The sequence below is a fragment of the Oncorhynchus gorbuscha genome, linkage group LG11 (genome assembly GCF_021184085.1).
Source record: "Oncorhynchus gorbuscha isolate QuinsamMale2020 ecotype Even-year linkage group LG11, OgorEven_v1.0, whole genome shotgun sequence".
Taxonomy (NCBI): Eukaryota; Metazoa; Chordata; class Actinopteri; order Salmoniformes; family Salmonidae; genus Oncorhynchus; species Oncorhynchus gorbuscha.
In genome coordinates, this window is record NC_060183.1 from 15,365,335 (window position 1) to 15,390,764 (window position 25,430).

At 43.8% G+C, this 25,430-nt stretch overlaps 1 protein-coding gene across 4 annotated transcripts in view; it reads left to right on the plus strand.

The window, feature by feature from the left end:
* Nucleotides 1–25,430, plus strand: part of LOC124048149 (protocadherin-15-like) — a 353,300-nt gene that overhangs the window by 148,109 nt on the left and 179,761 nt on the right. For all 4 annotated transcript variants that reach the window (XM_046368624.1, XM_046368627.1, XM_046368626.1 and 1 more), the window contains 4 exons: nucleotides 6,511–6,619; nucleotides 9,108–9,220; nucleotides 19,625–19,831; nucleotides 24,700–24,834. In XM_046368624.1, the coding sequence (XP_046224580.1) occupies nucleotides 6,511–6,619; nucleotides 9,108–9,220; nucleotides 19,625–19,831; nucleotides 24,700–24,834 (564 nt within the window). The remainder of the gene's footprint in view (nucleotides 1–6,510; nucleotides 6,620–9,107; nucleotides 9,221–19,624; nucleotides 19,832–24,699; nucleotides 24,835–25,430) is intronic.

Here is a 25,430-nt window from a genome sequence, read left to right on the forward strand (position 1 = left end):
CAGGTGTTCTACTCCGCTAACCAGCACCTCACCTAAACAGGTGTTCTACTCCGCTAACCAGCACCTCACCTAAACAGGTGTTCTACTCCGCTAACCAGCACCTCACCTAAACACGTGTTTTACTCCGCTAGCCAGCACCTCACCTAAACAGGTGTTCTACTCCGCTAACCAGCACCTCACCTAAACAGGTGTTCTACTCCGCTAACCAGCACCTCACCTAAACAGGTGTTCTACTCCGCTAACCAGCACCTCACCTAAACAGGTGTTCTACTCCGCTAACCAGCACCTCACCTAAACAGGTGTTCTACTCCGCTAACCAGCACCTCACCTAAACAGGTGTTCTACTCCGCTAACCAGCACCTCACCTAAACAGGTGTTCTACTCCGCTAACCAGCACCTCACCTAAACAGGTGTTCTACTCCGCTAACCAGCACCTCACCTAAACAGGTGTTCTACTCCGCTAGCCAACACCTCACCTAAACAGGTGTTCTACTCCGCTAGCCAGCACCTCACCTAAACAGGTGTTCTACTCCGCTAACCAGCACCTCACCTAAACAGGTGTTCTACTCCGCTAGCCAACACCTCACCTAAACAGGTGTTCTACTCCGCTAACCAGCACCTCACCTAAACAGGTGTTCTACTCCGCTAACCAGCACCTCACCTAAACAGGTGTTCTACTCCGCTAACCAGCACCTCACCTAAACAGGTGTTCTACTCCGCTAACCAGCACCTCACCTAAACAGGTGTTCTACACCGCTAACCAGCACCTCACCTAAACAGGTGTTCTACTCCGCTAGCCAGCACCTCACCTAAACAGGTGTTCTACTCCGCTAGCCAGCACCTCACCTAAACACGTGTTCTACTCCGCTAGCCAACACCTCACCTAAACACGTGTTCTACTCCGCTAGCCAACACCTCACCTAAACAGGTGTTCTACTCCGCTAGCCAACACCTCACCTAAACACGTGTTCTACTCTGCTAGCCAACACCTCACCTAAACACGTGTTCTACTCCGCTAGCCAACACCTCACCTAAACACGTGTTCTACTCCGCTAGCCAACACCTCACCTAAACACGTGTTCTACTCCGCTAGCCAACACCTCACCTAAACACGTGTTCTACTCCGCTAGCCAACACCTCACCTAAACACGTGTTCTATTCCGCTAGCCAACACCTCACCTAAACAGGTGATCTACTCCGCTAGCCAACACCTCACCTAAACAGGTGTTCTACTCTGCTAGCCAGCACCTCACCTAAACAGGTGTTCTACTCCGCTAGCCAACACCTCACCTAAACACGTGTTCTACTCCGCTAGCCAACACCTCACCTAAACACGTGTTCTACTCCGCTAGCCAACACCTCACCTAAACACGTGTTCTACTCCGCTAGCCAACACCTCACCTAAACACGTGTTCTACTCCGCTAGCCAACACCTCACCTAAACACGTGTTCTACTCCGCTAGCCAGCACCTCACCTAAACAGGTGTTCTACTCCGCTAGCCAACACCTCACCTAAACAGGTGTTCTACTCCGCTAGCCAACACCTCACCTAAACAGGTGATCTACTCCGCTAACCAGCACCTCACCTAAACAGGTGTTCTACTCCGCTAACCAGCACCTCACCTAAACAGGTGTTCTACTCCGCTAGCCAGCACCTCACCTAAACAGGTGTTCTACTCCGCTAGCCAGCACCTCACCTAAACACGTGTTCTACTCCGCTAGCCAACACCTCACCTAAACACGTGTTCTACTCCGCTAGCCAACACCTCACCTAAACAGGTGTTCTACTCTGCTAGCCAACACCTCACCTAAACACGTGTTCTACTCTGCTAGCCAACACCTCACCTAAACACGTGTTCTACTCCGCTAGCCAACACCTCACCTAAACACGTGTTCTACTCCGCTAGCCAACACCTCACCTAAACACGTGTTCTACTCCGCTAGCCAACACCTCACCTAAACACGTGTTCTACTCCGCTAGCCAACACCTCACCTAAACACGTGTTCTATTCCGCTAGCCAACACCTCACCTAAACAGGTGATCTACTCCGCTAGCCAACACCTCACCTAAACAGGTGTTCTACTCTGCTAGCCAGCACCTCACCTAAACAGGTGTTCTACTCCGCTAGCCAACACCTCACCTAAACACGTGTTCTACTCCGCTAGCCAACACCTCACCTAAACACGTGTTCTACTCCGCTAGCCAACACCTCACCTAAACACGTGTTCTACTCCGCTAGCCAACACCTCACCTAAACAGGTGTTCTACTCCGCTAGCCAACACCTCACCTAAACAGGTCTTCTACTCCGCTAGCCAACACCTCACCTAAACACGTGTGCGTTTCTTTCGCCTCCAGATCTATTCCATTGACATGATCAAGCAGCGTTTCTGCTGAAAAGTAATAAATGTCCTTTTTTGCTGACGTTCCACTATATCCTAAGAGAGTTGCAGAAGGTGAAACTGTTGTCCGTGAGAAGGCAGTGGTGCACTAGAGCCATACCAAACACAGAGAACTAAAACGACATTTGCTTACATTGAGAACCTTCCACACTCCGCAGCCAAGTGACAGAACAAGGGAGCAGGAGCCTTAAGTCAAGTTCACACCACTGGTTTGGGTGGCTGGTTCCTGTACTTAATCTGAACGCTAGAACGCACTCAAGGACACATTTTACGAGTGCTGTGACAGGCGGCATTATGCGATTCTGATTATGTATGCCGTGGCGAAGCCAGCATAACCTCTTATCAGGTCTTCAAAACACCCCCACCTCATCCTGTCATCCCCATCACTCAGGTGGCTAGTTCAGTTTCACATGTGTAATTATGTACTGTTATATTCCTCTTGTCTCTCTCAGACATCCTCCCTGTCAGGCAGCTCTCCCCGTTATCTCTTTAATGCGCCTGTCATATCTCTTCCGCCGGTGCTCAACGAAACATTTAAATCATGCTTCAACTCATTTATTGAGGCTCAGTACCGCTCAGGTACCTTGCAGCTTATAAAAAGAGCGCTACCTGTGAAACGAAGCTTGTGATTAGAGGGGAGGAGGAGAGGGGTACAGCAGGTCATAGGTCAGATCCCAAAAACTCCTCTTGGTCACGATGTTATGCCAGTGGGTCTCCTTTCACGGCACACTTGGTTTGAAAGACAATATCTAAGATCAGGATCCAGGAAATAGTGAGACTTTCTAGGGAACAGGAGCCAGGAGCAAGGAGAATGTTCTTGGGGAGAGTGGAGGTGCATTCCCCAAGACAAACTGATCCCTCCTGGCAGCCTCTTTATATCCTTCCATAGCAAAGAGCTAGAGAGCCTCTCCGGAGCAGGAATGACATAAAAGGTCATCCCAAACAAGGCTGAAGTGGGGCTCCAATGCTTTTTCCTCTGTCAATTCTACTATTTGGCTCCCCCCCCCCCCATACGCAGCAGTACTCTGGACGTCCTCTGTGGCTAGTGTTAATATATTCTAACATACCATCAGAGCTGAGATATCAGATTGAAAATACACCACTGAGAGAACAGTAGGTAGGCAACTGCTAGTGACTGTTGACAATTAACACAGGAGGCTTTGAAAGTATTGTACCCCAGTGTTGAGTGGAGCATAATTGCTTTGTTGGTGACAGGTGTGTATACAATTCAATGGAGAGTGTAATACATTAATTCACTGGATAATTCGTTTGCTGGCTGAAATTTAAAGTTGGAATAATATATAGCTAATAATGAAAATGTGAACAGACAAGTCATTCCAAATCGAAGACGAGTAATTGGCCGTTTTGAAAACAGGTGCTGATCATATCATATGCAAAACCGTCAAATTATACCCGATGCAGAATCTTTTAATTGAAGTTTCTTGTCAGTGTTCACTCTATATCATAGAGGAATCTGGAGATGCTCAGCATTCAGTTGGAAGGTTGGGTTCATCTGAGTAGAGTAGTGTGGAGTAAAGCAGTCCATTGACTTGTCTTCCTGTGGGTTAGTGAAAATAGAGGAGGGGCCAAAGGGCTGCCGTTTACTCGTTACACCATCACAGATCACACTCCACCAGAGAATCCATCCTCGTTAATTACAGTAATAAAATCCTCCCGTGCTTCAACCGGTCCCTTCCTCCAGTTCAGCCGTTAAAACGCCCAGCCGACGCTCAGTCAACCACTGATTATGGGCCACGGATGTGGAACGGAGCGGAGGACCCTGGCTGGTCTGCCTGAGAAGGAGTAGTTATGGTTTCATCCAGATCAAAGGAAATACATTCATTTGGCATCATGCCTAGTTGTGTATTTCAGTCACATGAAATATTCATCTGTATCAGTCAGTCTGAGTAGTATTATTTGTAAAGAAAAGGCCAAATCTGGACTTTAAATACAGGCTTCTAAATAATTGAATGTATCACTAAAAATCTATATTCCCTTGCCTTGAATGAGGCTGATTCATTCTGCAAATCAACTTAACACAGACACGTATTGTGATGAATCATCATCATCATCATCATCATCATCATCACCTTCACGCTATTTCATATAAATGCATTTCCATGTTATCTAGACACCAGTCTTGTCTGCTGCAGTTCCTCAGGAGATAAGGGCTGACTGAGGGAGTATCATCAGAGCTAATCTGTCCACTGAGGACAGGGCCCCGAAGAGTCATTAGATTTACTGCAGTCATACTGGGGCCATTGTAGTTGCAGTGGCTGAGGATTACAATGGGCCCCACGGAGATAAATCTTTGCCAAATTGTGCTCATGATCTATCATGAGGGAGGGAGATGTACAGAGCAGAGAGGAGTGGATGGGTGGCAGGTAGCCTAGTGGTTAAGAGCTTTGGGCCAGTACCTGAAAGGTTGCTGGTTTGACTTGGTGAAAAATCTGCCGATGTGCCCTTGAGTAAGGCACTTAAGCCTAAATGCTCCTGTAAGTCACCCTGGATAACACTGTCTGATAAAATGTAGGCTACCATTTTTGCCTCCACTTAACAACTACTCATAGGCATGTGTGAAGTATGATGATCAAGTAACATGGGGAGGAATGACAGGAGGAAAAGCCTTTTGTTTCATTCAGAGCTTGATTCCAGGTGGCTTTATTACGGTTCTGACTAATGTCTGACCTCCTTGTAGTCTCTGTACTCTGCAAGGTAAACAAACCCGAGATGTCTGTAATTTATTCCACACAAACAGCGTCTGTCTTTGCAGCACCTCAGCTCCTCCAGCTTGTCATCAATGTCTGTCACAAATTGTCATTTCCTGCCAACCAGCCCCCGGAGCATATGGTCCTACCGATGTTTGTGTGTGTGTTTACAGCAGCTGCTCGAGACTTCTTCCTGGCACACAGAGATCACAATTATGCTGTGGGGTCCCTGTAGGGGTCATGACACACACACACACACACACACACACACACACACACACACACACACACACACACACACACACACACACACACACACACACACACACACACACACACACACACACACACACACACACACACACACACACACACACACACACACACACACACAGAGCCTTATTTCAGAGGCAACCAGGCAGCTAACACTGGTTGAAACTCATCTTCACTCTTAGCAGTGTCACTTGGTTTCTCTGAGGAGAGTTGAGTTCGAAATGAGCTGCTTATTTACTGGGACTGAGACTGGGTCCCGCCTGTTGTTTGTAATTCTGCACATCTTTACTCCTCCCCCAAGGCTGGGGCAACTTGGAATGGAGGACCAGTTACTCACTTTATTATTTCTTCTCCCTTCCTGTTCTCTCTCTCTCTCTCTCTCTCTCTGGAGTCTCTCACTTTCACAAACTTTTTCTCTCTCTTGCAAACTTTATTTTTCAGTCTCTCTCTCCCCCACCGTCTCATTCCCTCTTTTCCTTTCTCTCTTTTCCTGTCTCTCTTTTCCTACCCTTTTCTCTCTTTTTCTCCCTCTTTCTCTCTCTCTCGTTTTCCCTCCCTCTGTTCCTCTCCCTCTTTTTCACTCTTTTCTCGCTCTCTTTTCCTCTCTTTCTTTCTTTCTTTCTTTCTTTCTTTTTTTTTTCTCTTTCTCGCTCTCCATTCCTCTCTCTCCCACACTCTCTCATGTGCTTTCAACCTCTTAAATGACATAAAGAAGTGTTGCACCGGGGAGAACAACACAAATGTCTGCAGTTCATTGGTCTTTGTGACAGACGCTGTGATAAAGAGGTCCACAAAGAGGTCACACAGTTTATTCACTGTTTGAAGAATACACCTTTTACTGCAAAGCAAGTCAGCAGAATCTACATGACTTGTGCTTTGCCCATAATGTTTAAGTTAGCGGTACAACTGAAACACTGCAATTATTTTGCTGTTGGTGCTGTGAAATGCCAAGATAACTAATTGAGGAAGATTGTGTCCAACGCCATACATGAATTCTTCATCATTTATTTTCACCCTCTAAGCACAGCAAGAATGGAAGCTCCCGTATCCCACACTGTGGAAATGGCTCTTTTTTATTATTTTGGCATTGACAGCCAGATAGAACTAACCATTACTCTTTCATTTCAGAGCAAAGTGAACCCTGTCAACGTGACTCCCGTCATTCAGGCCGTGGACCAGGACAGGAACATCCAGCCTCCGTCACAGAGGCCAGGCATCCTCTACTCCATCCTCATTGGTAGGTCCCTGTTAACACGGCTGTCATCTACAGTGCATTCGGAATGTATCTACACACAATAACACGTAATGACAAAGCGAAAACAGGTTTTTAGAAATGTTTGCACATTTATAAAACAGAAATACCTTACTTGCATAAGTATTCAGACCTTTTGCTATGAGACTCACACCTGAAAACAGGTGCATCCTGTTTCCATTGACCATCCTTGAGATGTTTACACAACTTGATAGGAGGCTACCTGTGGTAAACGCAATTCATTGGACATGATTTGGAAAGGCACACACCTGTCTATATAAGGTCCCACAGTTGACCGTGCATGTCAGAGCAAAAACCAAGACATGAGGTCAAAGGAATTGTCCATAGAGCGCCGAGACAGGATTGTGTCGAGGCACAGATCTGGGGAAGGGTACCAAAACAAATCTGCAGCATTGAAGGTCTCCAAGAACACAGTGGCCTCCATGATTCTTAAATGGAAGAAGTTTGGAACACTTCCTCGAGCTGCACTCCACCAATCAGGCCTTTGTGATAGAGTGGCCAGATGGTAAAAGGTAAAAGGCACATGACAGCCTGCTTGAAGTTTGCACCTAAAGGACCTTTGGCCTTAATGCCAAGCGTCACGCCTGGAGCAAACCTGGCACCATCCCTACGGTGAAGCATGTTGGTGGCAGCATCATGCTGTGGGGATGTTCTTCAGCAGCAGGGACTGGGAGACTAGTCAGGATCGAGGGAAGGATGAATGGAACAAAATACAGAGAGATCCTTGATGAAAGACCTGCTCCAGAGCACTCAGGACCTCAGACTCAGGAAACGGTATCACCTTCCAACAGGACAACGACCCTGAGCACACAGCCAAGACAATGCAGGAGTGGCTTCGGGACAAGTCTCTGAATGTCCTTGAGTGGCCCAGCCAGAGCCCGGACTTGAACCTGATCGAACATCTTTGGAGAGACCTGAAAATAGCTGTGCAGCGCCATACCCCAAAAGAGTTGTCTGTATTCACTGCCAAAGGTGCTTCAACAAAGTACTGACTAAAGTGTCTGAAAATACTTATGTAAATGTGATACTTATGTTTTCTTTTTTATTAATTTGCTAAAATTTCTAAAACCTGTTTACTTTTTGTTTTTGTGTAGTATTGTGTATAGATTGAGGGCAAAAAACAATTGAATACATTTTAGAATAAGGCAATAACGTTTACAAAATCAAGGGTTCAAGGGTTCTGAATACTTTCCAAATGCACTGCTATATACAGTCACCACTATACCACGCATTGCAGAGGGAATAGCTACAGTATCTCCCGGGGCTGCAGAGGGGATAGCTAGCTCCCGGGCCTTCAGAGGGGATAGCTAGCTCCCGGGCCTTCAGAGGGGATAGCTAGCTCCCGGGCCTTCAGAGGGGATAGCTAGCTCCCGGGCCTTCAGAGGGGATAGCTAGCTCCCGGGCCTTCAGAGCGGATAGCTAGCTCCCGGGCATTCAGAGGGGATAGCTAGCTCCCGGGCCTTCAGAGGGGATAGCTAGCTCCCGGGCCTTCAGAGGGGATAGCTAGCTCCCGGGCCTTCAGAGGGGATAGCTAGCTCCCGGGCCTTCAGAGGGGATAGCTAGCTCCCGGGCCTTCAGAGGGGATAGCTAGCTCCCGGACCTTCAGAGGGGATAGCTAGCTCCCGGACCTTCAGAGGGGATAGCTAGCTCCCGGACCTTCAGAGGGGATAGCTAGCTCCCAGACCTTCAGAGGGGATAGCTAGCTCCCAGACCTTCAGAGGGGATAGCTAGCTCCCGGACCTTCAGAGGGGATAGCTAGCTCCCAGACCTTCAGAGGGGATAGCTAGCTCCCAGACCTTCAGAGGGGATAGCTAGCTCCCAGGCCTGGCCATGCAGAGGGGTGGTGGTTGTGGGGGCTCAGCACAGGCAGCAATAGCCAAAAGGCTGGTGGTGGGGAGGGAGGGAGGATGCACTGGAGAGATGAGTGGGAGGCGGGGTAGGATGAGAAGGGGAGTGGAGGGCCACCTGTGGTGAGCTGAGATGAGCAACGCAGGGCTATTGCAGAGCTGGAGCAGGCAGCAGCACAGCTGTAGTCCCTGCAGGGAATCATGCTGATGTGGAATGCTCCCCTCCTCGCTCCCCGGCTCTCTGAGAGAGAGAGAGAGAGAGAGAGAGAGAGAGAGAGAGAGAGAGAGAGAGAGAGAGAGAGAGAGAGAGAGAGAGAGAGAGAGAGAGAGAGAGAGAGAGAGAGAGAGAGAGAGAGAGAGAGAATCCCTCCGCCTTCTTTACCCCGATCATTTGAAAGCAACCTGGTATTCTCTGACATACACTGACAATAAGCTTTTAATACTTTTCATTATAATTACAGTCATGTATACGTGTAATGACAGGTGCAGTAAAATGTATTAAAAGTAACGATATATAGAAGACTTACAGTATTCTCCTAAATACTCCATCTTCTCCCCTGCCTTTCAGAGTGACAGTTGCTTATTTCCCTGTCTCCCGGTTTTAGGCAAGCCTGAGACGTACGTCCACTTCTTCTCCCTGAACAGAACCACCGCCGAGCTGCAGCTCCTCAAACCGCTCATCAGGGACCTGTACAATGGATTTGACTTGGTAATCAAGGTAATCAGAATAAAGCTCTGTAGCCCAGGATGCTCTCTTCATCATGACAGGGTAATGGTCTTTTATTCTTATAAAGAGGGGACTGATCCGGTAAATCACACCTGGAAAGAGGCAGAGGCTGGGGATGCTCTGGCTGTAGGTGTGTGTGTGTGTGTGTGTGTGTGTGTGTGTGTGTGTGTGTGTGTGTGTGTGTGTGTGTGTGTGTGTGTGTGTGTGTGTGTGTGTGTGTGTGTGTGTGTGTGTGTGTGTGTGTGTGTGTGTGTGTGTGTGTGTGTGTGTGTGTGTGTGTGTTAAACCCCATCAGGATGAGTCAGGTAATCTCACACACCATCGCCCAAGAGGCTTGTTGCTTTAAACTCCAGAGGGTGATGATCCGTTAAGTTTCTGCACGCTACAAGGATCCTCCCACTCAGAGGGGAATATGAACATGAGCTTCTGGAGATAGAGCTCCTTTATCAGGCCAGGGGAAACTCCTGTACTACAGAGGGCTCAAAGTCAGGAGCAAAAAGCCCAGTGCTGTGTGTTATATTACATTTTTTTGTGATTGCTTAGACACCAACTTTAAAACTATAGGCAATTTTTTTTGCAAGACTCTACACACCAACCACAAAAACTTACTCCAGACCAGCACAACATTATACATCTCTTGCAAAAGCAAACAATTCTTGCAAAACTCTTCAAACTCTTTAAAAAAAAAAGAAATGTGGTTTTGCGTCTACAGTACACACAAACCATCATTTGAATGAGCACACGAAGCACCAACTAGGCACTGATGGTATAACTGGAAAACACTTGTGGCTTTTGCATTTTCTGTTTGCAGGGTAAAACAGTTTGCAATAAAGTTTTGTCATACATGTATTAAACACACATACAGTCGTGGCCAAAACTTTTGAGAATTACACAAATATTAATTTCCACCAAGTTTGCTGCTTCAGTGTCTTTAGATATTTTTGTCAGATGTTACTATGGAATACTGAAGTATAATTACAAGCATTTCAGAAGTGTCAATGGCTTTTATTGACAATTACATGAAGTTGATGCAGACTAAATATTTGCAGTGTTGACCCTTCTTTTTCAAGACCTCTGCAATCCGCCCTGTCATGCTGTCAATTAACTTCTGGGCCACATCCTGACTGATGGCAGCCCATTCTTGCATAGTCAATGCTTGGAGTTTGGCAGAATTTGTGGCTTTTTGTTTGTCCACCTGCCTCTTGAGGATTGACCACAAGTTCTCAATGGGATTAAGATCTGGGGAGTTTCCTGGCCATTGACCCATAATATCGATGTTTTGTTCCCCGAGCCACTTAGTTATCACTTTTGCCTTATGGCAAGGTGCTCCATCATGCTGGAAAAGGCATTGTTCATCACCAAACTGTACCTGGTTGGTTGGGAGAAGTTGCTCTCGGGAGGATGTGTTTGGTACCATTCTTTATTCACAGCTCTGTCCTTAGGCAAAATTGTGAGTGAGCCCACTCCCTTGGCTGAGAAGCAACTCCACACATGAATGGTCTCAGGATGCTTTACAGTTGGTATGACACAGGACTGATGGTAGCGCTCACCTTGCCTTCTCCGGACAAGCTTTTTTCCGGATGCCGCAAACAATCGGAAAGGGGATTCATCAGAGAAAATGACTTTACCTCAGTCCTCAGCAGTCCCATCCCTATATGTTTTGCAGAATATCAGTCTATCCCTGATGTTTTTCCTGGAGAGAAGTGGCTTCTTTGCTGCCCTTCTTGACACCAGGCCATCTCTCCTTGAAGTTCTTGATGATCCGATAAATAGTTGATCTAGGTGCAATCTGACTGGTAGCAATATCCTCGCCTGTGAAGCCCTTTTTGTGCAAAGCAATGATGACTGCACGTGTTTCGTTGCAGGTAACCATGGTTGACAGAGGAAGAACAATGATTCCAAGCACCACCCTCCTTTTGAAGCTTCCAGTCTATTATTTGAACTCTATCAGCACGACCGAGTGATCTCCAGCCTTGTCCTCGTCAACACTCACACCTGTGTTAACGAGAGAATCACTGACATGATGTCAGCTGGTCCTTTTGTGGCAGGGCTGAAATGCAGTGGAATTGTGGGGAGGGGATTCAGTTCATTTGCATGGCAAAGAGGGACTTTGCAATTAATTGCAATTCATCTGATCACTCTTCATAATATTCTGGAGTATATATATATGCAAATTGCCATCATACAAACTGAGGCAGCAGACTTTGTGAAAAAAAAATCCTATTTGTGTCATTCTCTAAACTTTTGGCCACGACTGTACACAATGCAAATGGTATGCAAATGTGCAAAGTTTTCCGAGCATAACACACTATCAATACAAAATGAGGGGAAAATGTTCTAACACTCCGCAAACAACAAAAGCGCAGTAGAAGAAAACTAAAACATTTATTCTAGAACAAAAAAAAGAACATAAACAAATGTGGCTCCATCTCACCTTCTTTGTGGGTCTGGTCATAAGACTTCATCCACATCACATGTTGTCTTCAGCTGGGCAGCATGGAAAGTATCGTCTGGAGTGCCGTATTCAGGCCTGGCATGACCCCTGATCCATGTCTCCACAAGCCTCCTCTATTGCCTGTAGAAGGGGTATGTGTTGTTGGGGCTGGTGATCATACACCTTCCAACCACATGCAGAGAAGAATTCTCCAATAGGATTCAAGAACGGAGAGTATGGGGGAGATTGAGTGAGATGAAAAGTGGGTGACCTGTGAACCAATTGCGGACCACAGCAGCCCAGTGGAAACTAACATTGTCCCAGATGATAACGTACCTGGGTTGTTCTGGCCCCTGGTCATTAGGGATTAGTCTGTTGTTGAGGGTGTCCAGAAATGTGATAATGTGTGCAGTGTTATATGGGCCTAGAATTGCATGATGGTGAAGGACGTCGTTTTGAATAATAGCCGCACATATTGTATTGTTGCCACCACGTTGTCCCGGGACGTTGATGATGGCACGGTGTCCGATGATATTACTGCTACGGCCCCTTGTGTTTGCAACGATGAAACCTGCCTCGTCCACATATATTAGCTCATGATACACTGCATCTGCTTCTAGCTCAATGACTCTCTGAAAGAGTCAAGACAGGACAATGTAGCACAGTAGGAAAAGACAGGGATCAGTCAATATGATGTAGCACCATACACTTCTAGATCCAGTACCAATGATAGGATAGTATAACTTACCTGCACATATACATATCTCACTTGTTTTACACAGTCTGAGTTACTTTGGAAAGGGACTCTGTACAGCTGCTTCATCCTAAATCTATTGTGTTTCAGTAGACGAGACAGTGCAGAGAGACTCACTCTGTTGACGTTTTGGAATATGGTGTTATCTCATTATGTGGTCCTGCAGTTCTCGGAGTCTGATGCTGTTATTTGCAATGACCATATTTACAATGTGTGTCTCCTGCTCTGGGGTGAACAGTCAACCTTCTCCACCAGATAGTTTTTTTTGCAGTTCTGTAAAAGCATTTGAGTGATTTTAGTGATAGATCCTTCTCATTATGAAAGTACAGTACATATTACTGTACCAGTAAGACAACAGCACTTACAGTTACTTACTGGTTCTCATTTTGAAATATCCAGGTGATACCTGCAACAGTTTAGCGGCTCAGATTTGGCTGAACCCGTTGCCCAGCCTCCCTCATGCTCATCCCATGGTTGACAACATGGTCAACCACAGTCGCTCTGATTTAATCAGTGATTGTGTTCCTGACTCCCTGTGCACCAACAGCCAGTATACAGAAGGGTTCTCCAGCTGTCCCCATACGAATCCCTTTTGGTTTCAGGTCCTTTCTGCAGAAAGGGTTCTACTTGAAACCAAAAGGGTTCTACCTGTAACCCAACAAGGGTTCTTCAAATGGTTCTCCTATGGGGACAGCCGAAAGTACCCTTTTAGGTTCTTGATAACACCTTTTTATCTAAGACCAGCAATGTGCTTGAGTGATGTTCTCCTTCAGGATTCAGAGTGCCCTCCTCCTCTCTCTTTCCCCTTTAGCTTTCGTCATTCCATTCCTCCCTTCTCCCTCCCTCCATCCTTTCCTCTCCCTCCATCCCTCTAGTCTGAGAGTGGGAGAGATCAGCACAGCAGTAAACCCATTTACCAGTCTGCCCTGTCCTCTGTCAGTTATAGAGTTCTAATCCTTTGCCTCTTTTTTTACAAGGCAAAAAAAACTAAATGATTATCTTTCCATAAGCATCTGTTGGTGTTGGAAAGTTTCATCGAGGCTTCATTGAGTTGGAACTTGCCAGGCTGCAAATAAATCAGATACTGCCCTGCGGCTGCGTTAAATATAGACACACAGTATGAATAAATCAGATACTGCCCTGCGGCTGTGTTAAATATAGACACACAGTATGAATAAATCAGATACTGCCCTGCGGCTGTGTTAAATATAGACACACAGTATGAATAAATCAGATACTGCCCTGCGGCTGTGTTAAATATAGACGCACAGTATGAATAAATCAGATACTGTCCTGCGGCTGTGTTAAATATAGACACACAGTATGAATAAATCAGATATTGCCCTGCGGCTGCGTTAAATATAGACACACAGTATGAATAAATCAGATACTGCCCTGCGGCTGCGTTAAATATAGACACACAGTATGAATAAATCAGATATTGCCCTGCGGCTGCGTTAAATATAGACACACCATATGAATAAATCAGATACTGCCCTGCGGCTGCGTTAAATATAGACGCACTGTATGAATAAATCAGATACTGCCCTGCGGCTGCGTTAAATATAGACTCACAGTGTGAATAAATCAGATACTGCCCTGTGGCTGCGTTAAATATAGACACACCATATGAATAAATCAGATACTGCCCTGCGGCTGCGTTAAATATAGACACACCGTATGAATAAAGCAGATGCTGCCCTGCGGCTGCGTTAAATATAGACACACAGTATGAATAAATCAGATACTGCCCTGTGGCTGCGTTAAATATAGACTCACCGTATGAATAAAGCAGATACTGCCCTGCGGCTGTGTTAAATATAGACACACAGTATGAATAAAGCAGATACTGCCCTGCGGCTGTGTTAAATATAGACACACAGTATGAATAAATCAGATACTGCCCTGCTGCTGTGTTAAATATAGACAGACAGTACTGCCCTGCGGCTGCGTTATATATATACGCACAGTATGAATAAAAGATACTGCCCTGCGGCTGCGTTAAATTTAGACACACAGTATGACAGAGATGCATCTGAGAGAAATAGACTCAGAATGGAGGGGAGGGTGCAGCTGGGTGTCTGGTGGACAGAGACGTATACGTTCCTGATGACTATGATATTTGAACTGGATTTGACTGATACGTGTATGTGATTGACTATCGGAGTGGTTTGAGAGATGTTGATGACATACTTGTTAATCACCCTTAATTGAGTACATGAAGTCGGTCATCCAACGCTTTCTACCACCAGTGTAATTGAATGGAGCTGCAGAGTATGCATTTGGTTATGGACCACTTCTAAGATTTCATAGTTTCAGTAACTGCTTGTTTAAATTCTGTTTGTTTAAATTTGGTTCTCCTTCTGTTTGATATGATCGCTGCTCGCGGGTGTCAGTTATAGAATCTGATCTTAGTTGGGGGGGGGGGCAATCGACTTAATATTCCCCCACCAGGGAGGTGTGAAGTGCTTTTGACACAAGACAATGCTATTCATATATACACAGTTACAAACTGTTCTAGCCAGTAATGGAGACCATGCTGTCACTCACTTAACACTTTGGCTTCCATGTTGAGTTCTCACAAGACATGGCCTCAGAGGCGAGGATGGTGTTTGATGCAGTAACCTTGAGATTTGTATTGAAAATATAACTGAAAATAATATTTAGTATTCCACAGAAACCCAAGTGTTTTGGTTGATTGTGCGTGGGGCATATTATTCAAAACGGACTGCAAAATGATACAGTTGTAGTGCCACCATAAAGTGGTCACAACAACCCCGGACTTTTTCCGTATTTTATTGTTTTACAAAGTGGGATTAAAATGGATTTAATTGTCATTGTTAGTCAACGATCTACATAAAATACCCTGTATTGTCAAAGTAGAAGAAGCATTCTAAAATTTGTAAAAGATTCCTGAAAAATAAAACGAATATATATTCATCAGATAAGTATTTAACCCCCTGAGTCAATACGTGTTAGAATCACCTTTGGCAGTGATTACAACTGTGAGTCTTTCTGGAAATTTCTCTAAGAGCTTTCCAAACTTGGATTGTGCAACATTACTCTTTAAGAAAATCCTTCAAATTGGTTGTTGATCATTGATCGACAACCATTTCCGGTCTTTCCATAGGGACATGCAGTGTCTTCTTGGGAAGCAACTCCAGTGTAGATTTGGCCTTGTGTTTTAGGTTATTGTCCATCTGAAAGGTGAATTCATCTCCCAGTGTCTGGTGGAAAGCAGACTGAACCAGGTTTTCCTCTAGGATTTTGATTAGCGCCATTCCATTATTATTTTTATATTGAAAAACTCCCAATTCCTTCATTTTTTACAAGCATACTAATAACATGATGCAGTCACCACTATGCTTGAGAATATGGAGAGTGGTACTCAGTAATGTGTTCTATTGGATTTGCCCCAAACATAACACTGTATTCAGGACAGAAAGTGAATTGCTTTGCCACATTTTTTGCAGTATTACGTTAGTGCCTGTTGGAAACAGGATGCATGTTTTGGGATATATATGCTTCCTCATTTTCACTCTGTCATTTAGGTTAGTATTGTGGAGTAACTACAATGTTGTGGATCCATCCTCAGTTTTCTCCTATCACATCCATATAACTTTCTAACTGTTTTAAAATCACCATTGACCTCATGGTAAAATCCCTGAGCGGTTTCCCACCTCTCTGGCAACTGAGTTAGGAAGGATGCCTGTATCTTTGTAGTGACTGGGTGTATTAATACACCATCTGAAGTGTAATTAATCATTTAACCTTGCTCAAAATGATATGCAATGTCTGATTTTTAAAAATGTGTACCCATCTACCAATTGGTGTCCTTCTTCGTGAGGCATTTGAAAACCTCCCTGGTCTTTGTGGTTGACTGAGGGACCTTATAGATGATTGTATGTGTGGGGTACAGAGGTAGTCATCCAAAACTCATGTTAAACACTATTATTGCACACACAGTCCATGCAACTTATTATGTGACATGTTAAGCACATTTTTACTCCTGAACTTATTTAAGCTTCCCATAACAAAGGGGTTGAATTATTTTTGACTCAAGACACGTTCTGACCAAAGTTTTGTTATTTTATCTTTGTTTTAGTATGGTCAGGGCGTGAGTTGGGTGGGCAGTCTATGTTTGTTTTTCTATGTTGGTTTGGTTCGGCCTAGTATGGTTCTCAATCAGAGGCAGCTGTCAATTGTTGTCCCTGATTGAGAATCATACTTAGGTAGCCTGGGTTTCACTTTTGGGTTGTGGGTGTTTTGTCTTCCGTGTCAGTGTTTGTCGCCACACGGGACTATTTCGTTCATTTCACGTTTATTGTTTTGTATTTCGTAGTGTTCAGTTTATGTTTTAAAATAAACATTATGGACACCTACCACGTTGCGTTTTGGTCCTCCAATCCTTCTTGCTTCTCCTCCTCAGAAGAGGAGGATGAGATCGCTTACAGACATTTCAGCTTTTCATTTTTTATTAATTAGCCCAAATTTAAAAAAACATAATTCTGCGTTGAAATTATGGGGTATTGTTTGTAGGCCAGTGGCAAAAATCTCAGTTGAATCTATTTTAAATAAAATAAATGGGGGGTGGCTTATATTTGCCCTGTTACAGAAGCATGTAATGGAGATGTTTCTTGCATATCCCCCTGAGACACCCGCAGGGGATGGGGGACACTATTCTACAGTGCCCTTTGGACAATTAGAGTTAAGTGCTTTGCTCGAGGGCACAGCAACATATTTTTCTCCTTGTCGGGCTCCGGTATTCGAACCAGCAGCCTTCGAACCAAACCTCGAGACTACCTGCCACACACTATATAAATCACTTTTATTACAGTCGAAAACATAAAGTTACTATTGTCAGAATGACAGATTTAATGTCAGATTGTTGTTACACAAAGCTTACCCTGCACATACAGTGCCTTGCGAAAGTATTCGGCCCCCTTAAACTTTGCGACTTTTTGTCACATTTCAGGCTTCAAACATAAAGATATAAAACTGTATTTTTTTTGTGAAGAATCAACAACAAGTGGGACAAAATCATGAAGTGGAACGACATTTATTGGATATTTCAAACTTTTTTAACAAATCAAAAACTGAAAAATTGGGCGTGCAAAATTATTCAGCCCCTTTACTTTCAGTGCAGCAAACTCTCTCCAGAAGTTCAGTGAGGATCTCTGAATGATCCAATGTTGACCTAAATGACTAATGATGATAAATACAAACCACCTGTGTGTAATCAAGTCTCCGTATAAATGCACCTGCACTGTGATAGTCTCAGAGGTCCGTTAAAAGCGCAGAGAGCATCATGAAGAACAAGGAACACACCAGACAGGTTCGAGATACTGTTGTGAAGTTTAAAGCTGGATTTGGATACAAAAATATTTCCCAAGCTTTAAACATCCCAAGGAGCACTGTGCAAGCGATAATATTGAAATGGAAGGAGTATCAGACCACTGCAAATCTACCAAGACCTGGCCGTCCCTCTAAACTTTCAGCTCATACAAAGAGAAGACTGATCAGAGATGCAGCCAAGAGGCCCATGATCACTCTGGATGAACTGTAGAGATCTACAGCTGAGGTGGGAGAATCTGTCCATAGGACAACAATCAGTCGTATATTGCACAAATCTGGCCTTTATGGAAGAGTGGCAAGAAGAAAGCGATTTCTTAAAGATATCCATAAAAAGTGTCGTTTAAAGTTTGTCACAAGCCACCTGGGAGACACACCAAACATGTGGAAGAAGGTGCTCTGGTCAGATGAAACCAAAATTGAACTTTTTGGCAACAATGCAAAAAGTTATGTTTGGCGTAAAAGCAACACAGCACATCACCCTGAACACACCATCCCCACTGTCAAACATGGTGGTGGCAGCATCATGGTTTGGGCCTGCTTTTCTTCAGCAGGGACAGGGAAGATGGTTAAAATTGATGGGAAGATGGATGGAGCCAAATACAGGACCATTCTGGAAGAAAACCTGATGGAGTCTGCAAAAGACCTGAGACTGGGACGGAGATTTGTCTTCCAACAAGACAATGATCCAAAACATAAAGCAAAATCTACAATGGAATGGTTCAAAAATAAACATATCCAGGTGTTAGAATGGCCAAGTCAAAGTCCAGACCTGAATCCAATCGAGAATCTTTGGAAAGAACTGAAAACTGCTGTTCACAAATGCTCTCCATCCAACCTCACTGAGCTCGAAACTAAAAAAGTTAGAAAAATCCAATAAACGTCGTTCCACTTCATGATTGTGTCCCACTTGTTGTTGATTCTTCACAAAAAATACAGTTTTATATCTTTATGTTTGAAGCCTGAAATGTGGCAAAAGGTCGCAAAGTTCAAGGGGGCCGAATACTTTCGCAAGGCACTGTACATATCAAAGTGCAATTAGAAGGCATATTGTTCACTCATTGAAACTATATAATATTCTAATATAATTGTGAGTGACATAGCCCCAGGTTAACGCTAGACACTTTGATGCATGGGATTATGAGCATTTCTTTATTTTTGTGTATTTTGTCTGGTAGACCAGTCAGTGAATGGACCTGAAGACAGTTGATTTTGTGGAGCCTCTGAATACAGACAATCATGGAGGTGGAGGGATATTGGCAACACCTTTTGAAGGCTAGGCCTTTTATGGGACATTCAGCTGGTTGATGAAGACATTCATTTCATCACCAGTCAGTGTGTTTTTTTAATCTAAGAGCTGCAGGAGCCACCCCTCTCCCTCTATTGTTGTCATGATCAATAATTGCAAGGCGGTTCCATTACTCTATTGACACGACTGTACTGATTGACCGTAGATTGGATCAAAATTACTGATGGAGAGAATAAAACAAACGGGCCTCTACAATGAATGAGTTTCCAGTCTACTTCCATGTTTGTTAGAAAGGAATAGAATTACAAAGCAATAAACATCACCTTTTGGTATTCTCAAATGTCATTCCAATTGGTTCATTTCTGTATCCTTGTTGGATTCAATCACGTTTTTATCAGTTATCATTAGAAAGTTCAGTCCATGAACCAAACGTGTGCAAAACCTCAGTGCTGCTTACATGCACATTTTGAGAAGTTCTCGGTCATGTTAATTAGGGGTTAAATGTTTTTGAAAAAAAGTGAATCTGGGATAGTTTTGTGTCCAATAAGAACACAAAAAAGTCTACACTGTGCCTTAATGAACGTCACACTGTTCTATATTTTCCAGGCAGAGCAGGACAACGGCCACCCCCTGCCTGCATTTGCTAACCTCCACATTGAGGTTCTGGATGAGAACAACCAGTCACCATTCTTCCTGGAGGCCACATACCAGGGCTTCATCACCGAGTCAGCACCAGTGGGTACCACAGTGTTCACCGACGCCAGCCTCACCACCCCTCTGGGGATCAACGTTCTGGACAACGACATTGAGGAGGTGAGACCTCATAGCTGACCAGTCTCTTCATCAATTCATTCATTTGTTTATTCATTCATTCATCTGTTCTTTCTTTCATTCATTCCTTCACTTGTTCATTCATTCGTTCATTTATACACAATCTTTCTATGGAAGACTGCTATAGATGTTGATGAGAGCGTTTGTGATCATGTTGAGGTCGAGAGCAGATGTTTTTACAGTGCATACTGTAGATTCAAGTGTTTGTCTAGTCATCAAATCAAATGTATTTATAAAGCCCTTCTTACATCAGCTGATATCTCAAAGTGCTGTACAGAAACCCAGCCTAAAACCCCAAACAACAAGAAATGCAGGTGCAGAAGCACGGTGGCTAGGAAAAACTCCCTAGATAGGCCAAAACCTAGGAAGAATCCTAGAGAGGACCCAGGCTATGAGTGTTGGCCAGTCCTCTTCTGGCTGTGCCGGGTGGAGATGATAACAGAACATGGCCAAGATGTTCAAATGTTCATAGATGACCAGCATGGTCAAATAATATTAATCACAGTAGTTGTCGACGGTGCAAAAGGTCAGCACCTCAGGAGGAAATGTCAGTTGGCTTTTCATAGCCAATCATTGAGAGTATCTCTACTGCTCCTGCTGTCTCTAGAGAGTTGAAAACAGCAGGTCTGGGACAGGTAGCATGTCCGGTGAACAGGTCAGGGTTCGATAGCCGCAGGCAGAACAGTTGAAACTGGAGCAGCAGCACAGCCAGGTGGACTGGGGACAGCAAGGAGTCATCATGCCAGGTAGTCCTGAGGCATGGTCCTAGGGCACAGGTCATCTGAGAGAGAGAAACAGAGAATTAGAGAGAGCATACTTAAATTCACACAGGACACCGGATAAGACAGGAGAAATACTCCAGATATAACAGACTAACACTAGCCCCCTGACACATAAACTACTGCAACATAAATACTGGAGGCTGAGACAGGAGGGGTCAGGAGACACTGTGGCCCCATCCGATGATACCCCCGGACAGGGCCAAACAGGCAGGATATAACACCTAGATACAGTTCCATGACCGAAGTATGTCAGCTGCAAATAAGGTGTTTGCTCTTTCAAGATGATACTATAGGAATTAATCAGCATAAAAAACATACATGTCTTTTTAGTTGTGAAGCCATTTTATCACCATCTCTCAGTTGAGAAGGTTGTTCAATCACATCATTTGTTTTGTTCTATTTTTTTCCCGCTCATCCCTGGTGATCAGCCTGTAGGTTTTAGCTGATGCATTAGCGCTGCATGATTACTGGTGTGACGTTCTCTTTCTCTGTTTTTCTACTGATCCGCCTCTTTTTAAACTATCCAATTCTCATATTTGCTGGTTTCTGCTTCACTCGTTTTTTTAAATTGATTGTTGTTTCCATTTTTTTTGCCAGCTTGGTTATTAGTCTTTGAAGTGATCTGTTTTTCTCTAACATGAGAAGCTTGTAGTGATGTAGGAAAAGGATCCCCACAGTACATGGATGTGTTTATCACATTGTAGAGCTGCGTAATATGGATAGACTTGATGCGATAATGATGAATAGAACAATGCTTTAATAACATTAATGTGCACCAGTTATGATCCTTTAAACTACTACTAGTTTGATGCTTATAGTCATCAATTGTCCCATTTAACAATCACCTATATTTGCAAACTTACTTCATTTCAAATTTCACATTTCTCTAGTATAGGCTACTTATCAAAATGTGTATTTGTATTTACTATGGATCCCCATTAGCTGCTGCTGTGGCAACAGCTACTCTTCCTGGGGTCCGGCAAAATTAAGGCAATTCTTTGAAACATTACAATACATTCATAACAGATGTCACAACACACTAAGTGTGTGCCCTCAGGCCCTTACTCCACTACAACATATACAAAATCCATGTGTACGTGTGAGTATAGTGCGTATGTTATCATGTGTGTGTATGCATGTGTCATGTGTCTATGTTTGTGTTGCTTCACAGTCCCTGCTTTTCCATAAGGTGTATTTTTATCTGGTTTTTAAATCTAATTCTCCTGCTTGCATCAGTTACCTGATGTGGAATAGAGTTCCATGTAGTCATGGCTGTCAATAATGAACGATATCAGCAAAATGCCTGCAATAAGTGGTCGGTATGGTCAGTGTCGATAATGTTCGGTTTATCGTTCCAGCTCTAGTACATTGATAACACCGAGAATTGAGGGTAGCTCTGTTGTATAGTTGTTAATAGTGCAATATATACTGTATGTACACTACCAGTCATATGTTTGGACACACCTACTCATGTGTTTTTCTTTATTTTTTACTATTTTCTACATTGTAGAATAATAGTGAAGACATCACAACTATGAAAGAACACACATGGAATCATGTAGTAACCAGAAAAGGGTTAAACAAATCAAAATACCTTTTAGATTTTAGATTGTTCAAAGTAGCCACCCTTTGCCTTGATGACAGCTTTGCACACTCTTGGCATTCTCTCAATCAGCTTAATGAGGTAGTCACCTGGAATGCATTTCAATTTACAAGTGTGCCTTGTTAAAAGTTAATTTGTTGAATTTCTTCTTAATGCGTTTGAGCCAATCAGTAGTGTTGTGACAAGGTAGGGGTTGGGATACAGAAGGTAGGTCTATATGGTAAAATACCAAGTCTATATTATGACAAGCACAGCTCAAATAAGCAAAGAGAAACAACAGTCCATAATTACTTTCAGACATGAAGGTCAGTCAATCCAGAAAATGTCAAGAACTTTGAAAGTTTCTTCAAGTGCAGTCGCAAAAACCATCAAACGCTATGATGAAACTGGCTCTCATGAGGAACGCCACAGGAATGGAAGACCCAAAGACCCTCTGCTGCAGAAGATAAGTTCATTAGAGTTAACTGCACCTCAGATTGCAGCCCAAATAAATGCTTCACAGAGTTCAAGTAACAGACACATCTCAACATCAACTGTTCAGAGGAGACTGCGTGAATCAGGTCTTCATGGTCGAATTGCTGCAAAGAAACCACTACTAGAGGACACCAATAAGAAGAAGAGACTTGCTTGGGCCAAGAAACACGAGCCATGGACATTACACCGGAGGGAATCTGTCCTTTGGTCTGATGAGTTCAAATTTGAGATTTTTGGTTCCAACCGCGGTGTCTTTGTGTGACGCAGAGTAGGTGAACGGATGATCTCCGCATGTGTGTTTCCACCATGAAGCATGGAGGAGGAGGTGTGATGGTGTGGGGGTGCTTTACTGGTGACACTGTCTGATTTATTTAGAATTCAAGGCACACTTGAACAGCATGGCTGTCACAGATTCTGCAGCCATCCCGTCTGGTTTGCGCTTAGTGGGACTACTATTTGTGGGACTACTATTTTTCAACAGGACAATAACCCAACACACCTCCAGGCTTTGTAAGGGCTATTTGACCAAAAAGGAGAGGGATGTGCAGCATCTGATTACCTGGCCTCCACAGTCACCCGACCTCAACCCATTTGAGATGGTTTGGGATGAGTTGGACTGCAGAGTGAAGGAATAGCAGCCAACAAGTGCTCAGCATATGTGGGAACTCCTTCAAGACTGTTGGAAGAGCATTCCAGGGGAAGCTGGTTGAGAGAATGCCAAGAGTGTGCAAAGTTGTCATCAAGGCGAAGGCTGGCTACTTTGAAGAATCCAACATATATTTGTTTAACACTTGTTTTGGTTACTACATGATTCCATATGTGCTATTTCATAGTTTTGATGTCTTCATTCTACAATGTAGAAATCCTTGAATGAGTAGGTGCGCAAACTTTTGACTGGTATTGTATATACTCCAGATATGTGGCTCTGGTTGTGAGCATTCTGGGTTTAGTGGTCCCCACAATCATTGGAGTTCTTTCTCACATGCCCATCTGGAGCAGGCCCGTGAGACTTGGATTATTTTGGGGAAACCCCAATGCTGATGGAAGCTGTGTCATCTCCCACTGAGCGGGGGCTCTGTACTAACACAGAGCCGTGTGTTAAGTGTCTGGGGTGATTATTATTCAATCCACTTTTATTTGCAGCAGTTTGATTTATTTATGTCTCGCTCTGTCCGGCGTAACTTCGATATCCACTGAAAGCAGCGTCAACAATATCCACAGTGCTGAGGAATGCATATTAGTAATGAAGGCAGTCAGGTCTGTCTGTCGCCAGTCTGGTATTACAAGGACTGCCTGCTTCTCAAATGGAAAGCTATTCACAGTACAGTGAACTATGTTTGACCAGGGACTATAGGGATTCCCATTGGGCTCTGGGTAAATGTAGTGCACAATATATAGTGCTATTTCAGACATATACATTGTGTTATTGCAGGGGTGGAGGATGAGGTTGGACTCTTCGTTTCTAGTCTGTGTTCGTACATGTACTGCGTTGCTCTGTGTGTGAAGAACACAACCGTCGACACAAGGACTACAAAGCCCTGCAGAACTTCAAGTGGATTAGGTAGAGATATGGGGTTTTTACATTGTGAAACACATTTAGATTGGCACGACAGTCTCCTCAACACAGCTATACAGATGCTGCGGACAGATGGCGCGTTGGACACAAAACAATCCTTAGTATACGTTGTTACAGCAAATAAGATAAAGATATCAACATCAGTGTCATGGCAACACTATGCTATGCACATAGTGCTGCATAATCAGTGTAGATTTACATTGTCACTTAACACGACCACGGACAAACAGTTGATTCACATTTCATGTACTTATTTGATAGCCAAACATATTTTTTCCATTTGGTTGTGTGTGTTTATCATGAAACTGTGATTTGAAAGTGACTGACGAGGTTTCATCACCTTGCTTTTATCAATCCAAATCCAGTCAGTCAGTTGTTTGTGGACTTGTGTCATTTTCTTTTCCTTCCCTTGAAGACGAAAGATCCCATGCTGCAGATATCCTTGGACAACTACAACACAATCTTCACAGTGACACCTTCAGGGATTACCCGCTACCTGACACTGCTGAAGCCCGTGGACCGTGAAGAGCAGCACAGCTACATGTTCACAGTAAGGCTGGCTCTAGTTGACACCACACCCCCTCTCTCATCTCTCCTTTCTCTTTTCTCTCTCTCTTCTTTCCTCGCTCTCCTAAAGGGCTTTATTGGCATAGGCAACATATGTTAACATTGCCAAAGCAAGTCAACTAGATAATAAACAAAAGTGAAATAAGCAATAACATAAACAATAACAATTAACAGTAAACATTACACTCACAAATGTCATATTATGTGCAAATAGTTAATGTACAAAACGGAAAATAAATCAACATAAATATGGATTGTATTTACAATGGGGTTTGTTCTTCACTGGTTGCCCTTTTCTTGTGGCAGGTCACAAATCTTGCTGCTTATTGTTTTCTCATGATTTGTTTGGGTCTAATTGTGATGCTGTCCTGGGGCTCTGTGGGGTCTGTTTGTGTTTGTGAACAGAGTCCAGGTTCATCTCTCTGTAGGTGATGGCTTTGTTATGGGTTTGGGAATCGCTTCCTTTTAGGATTTTCATAATTAGTCTGCTCTGCATACATTATTTGGTGTTTTACGTTGTACATGGAGGATATGTTTGCAGAATTCTGCATGCAGAGTCTCAAATTGGTGTTTGTCCCA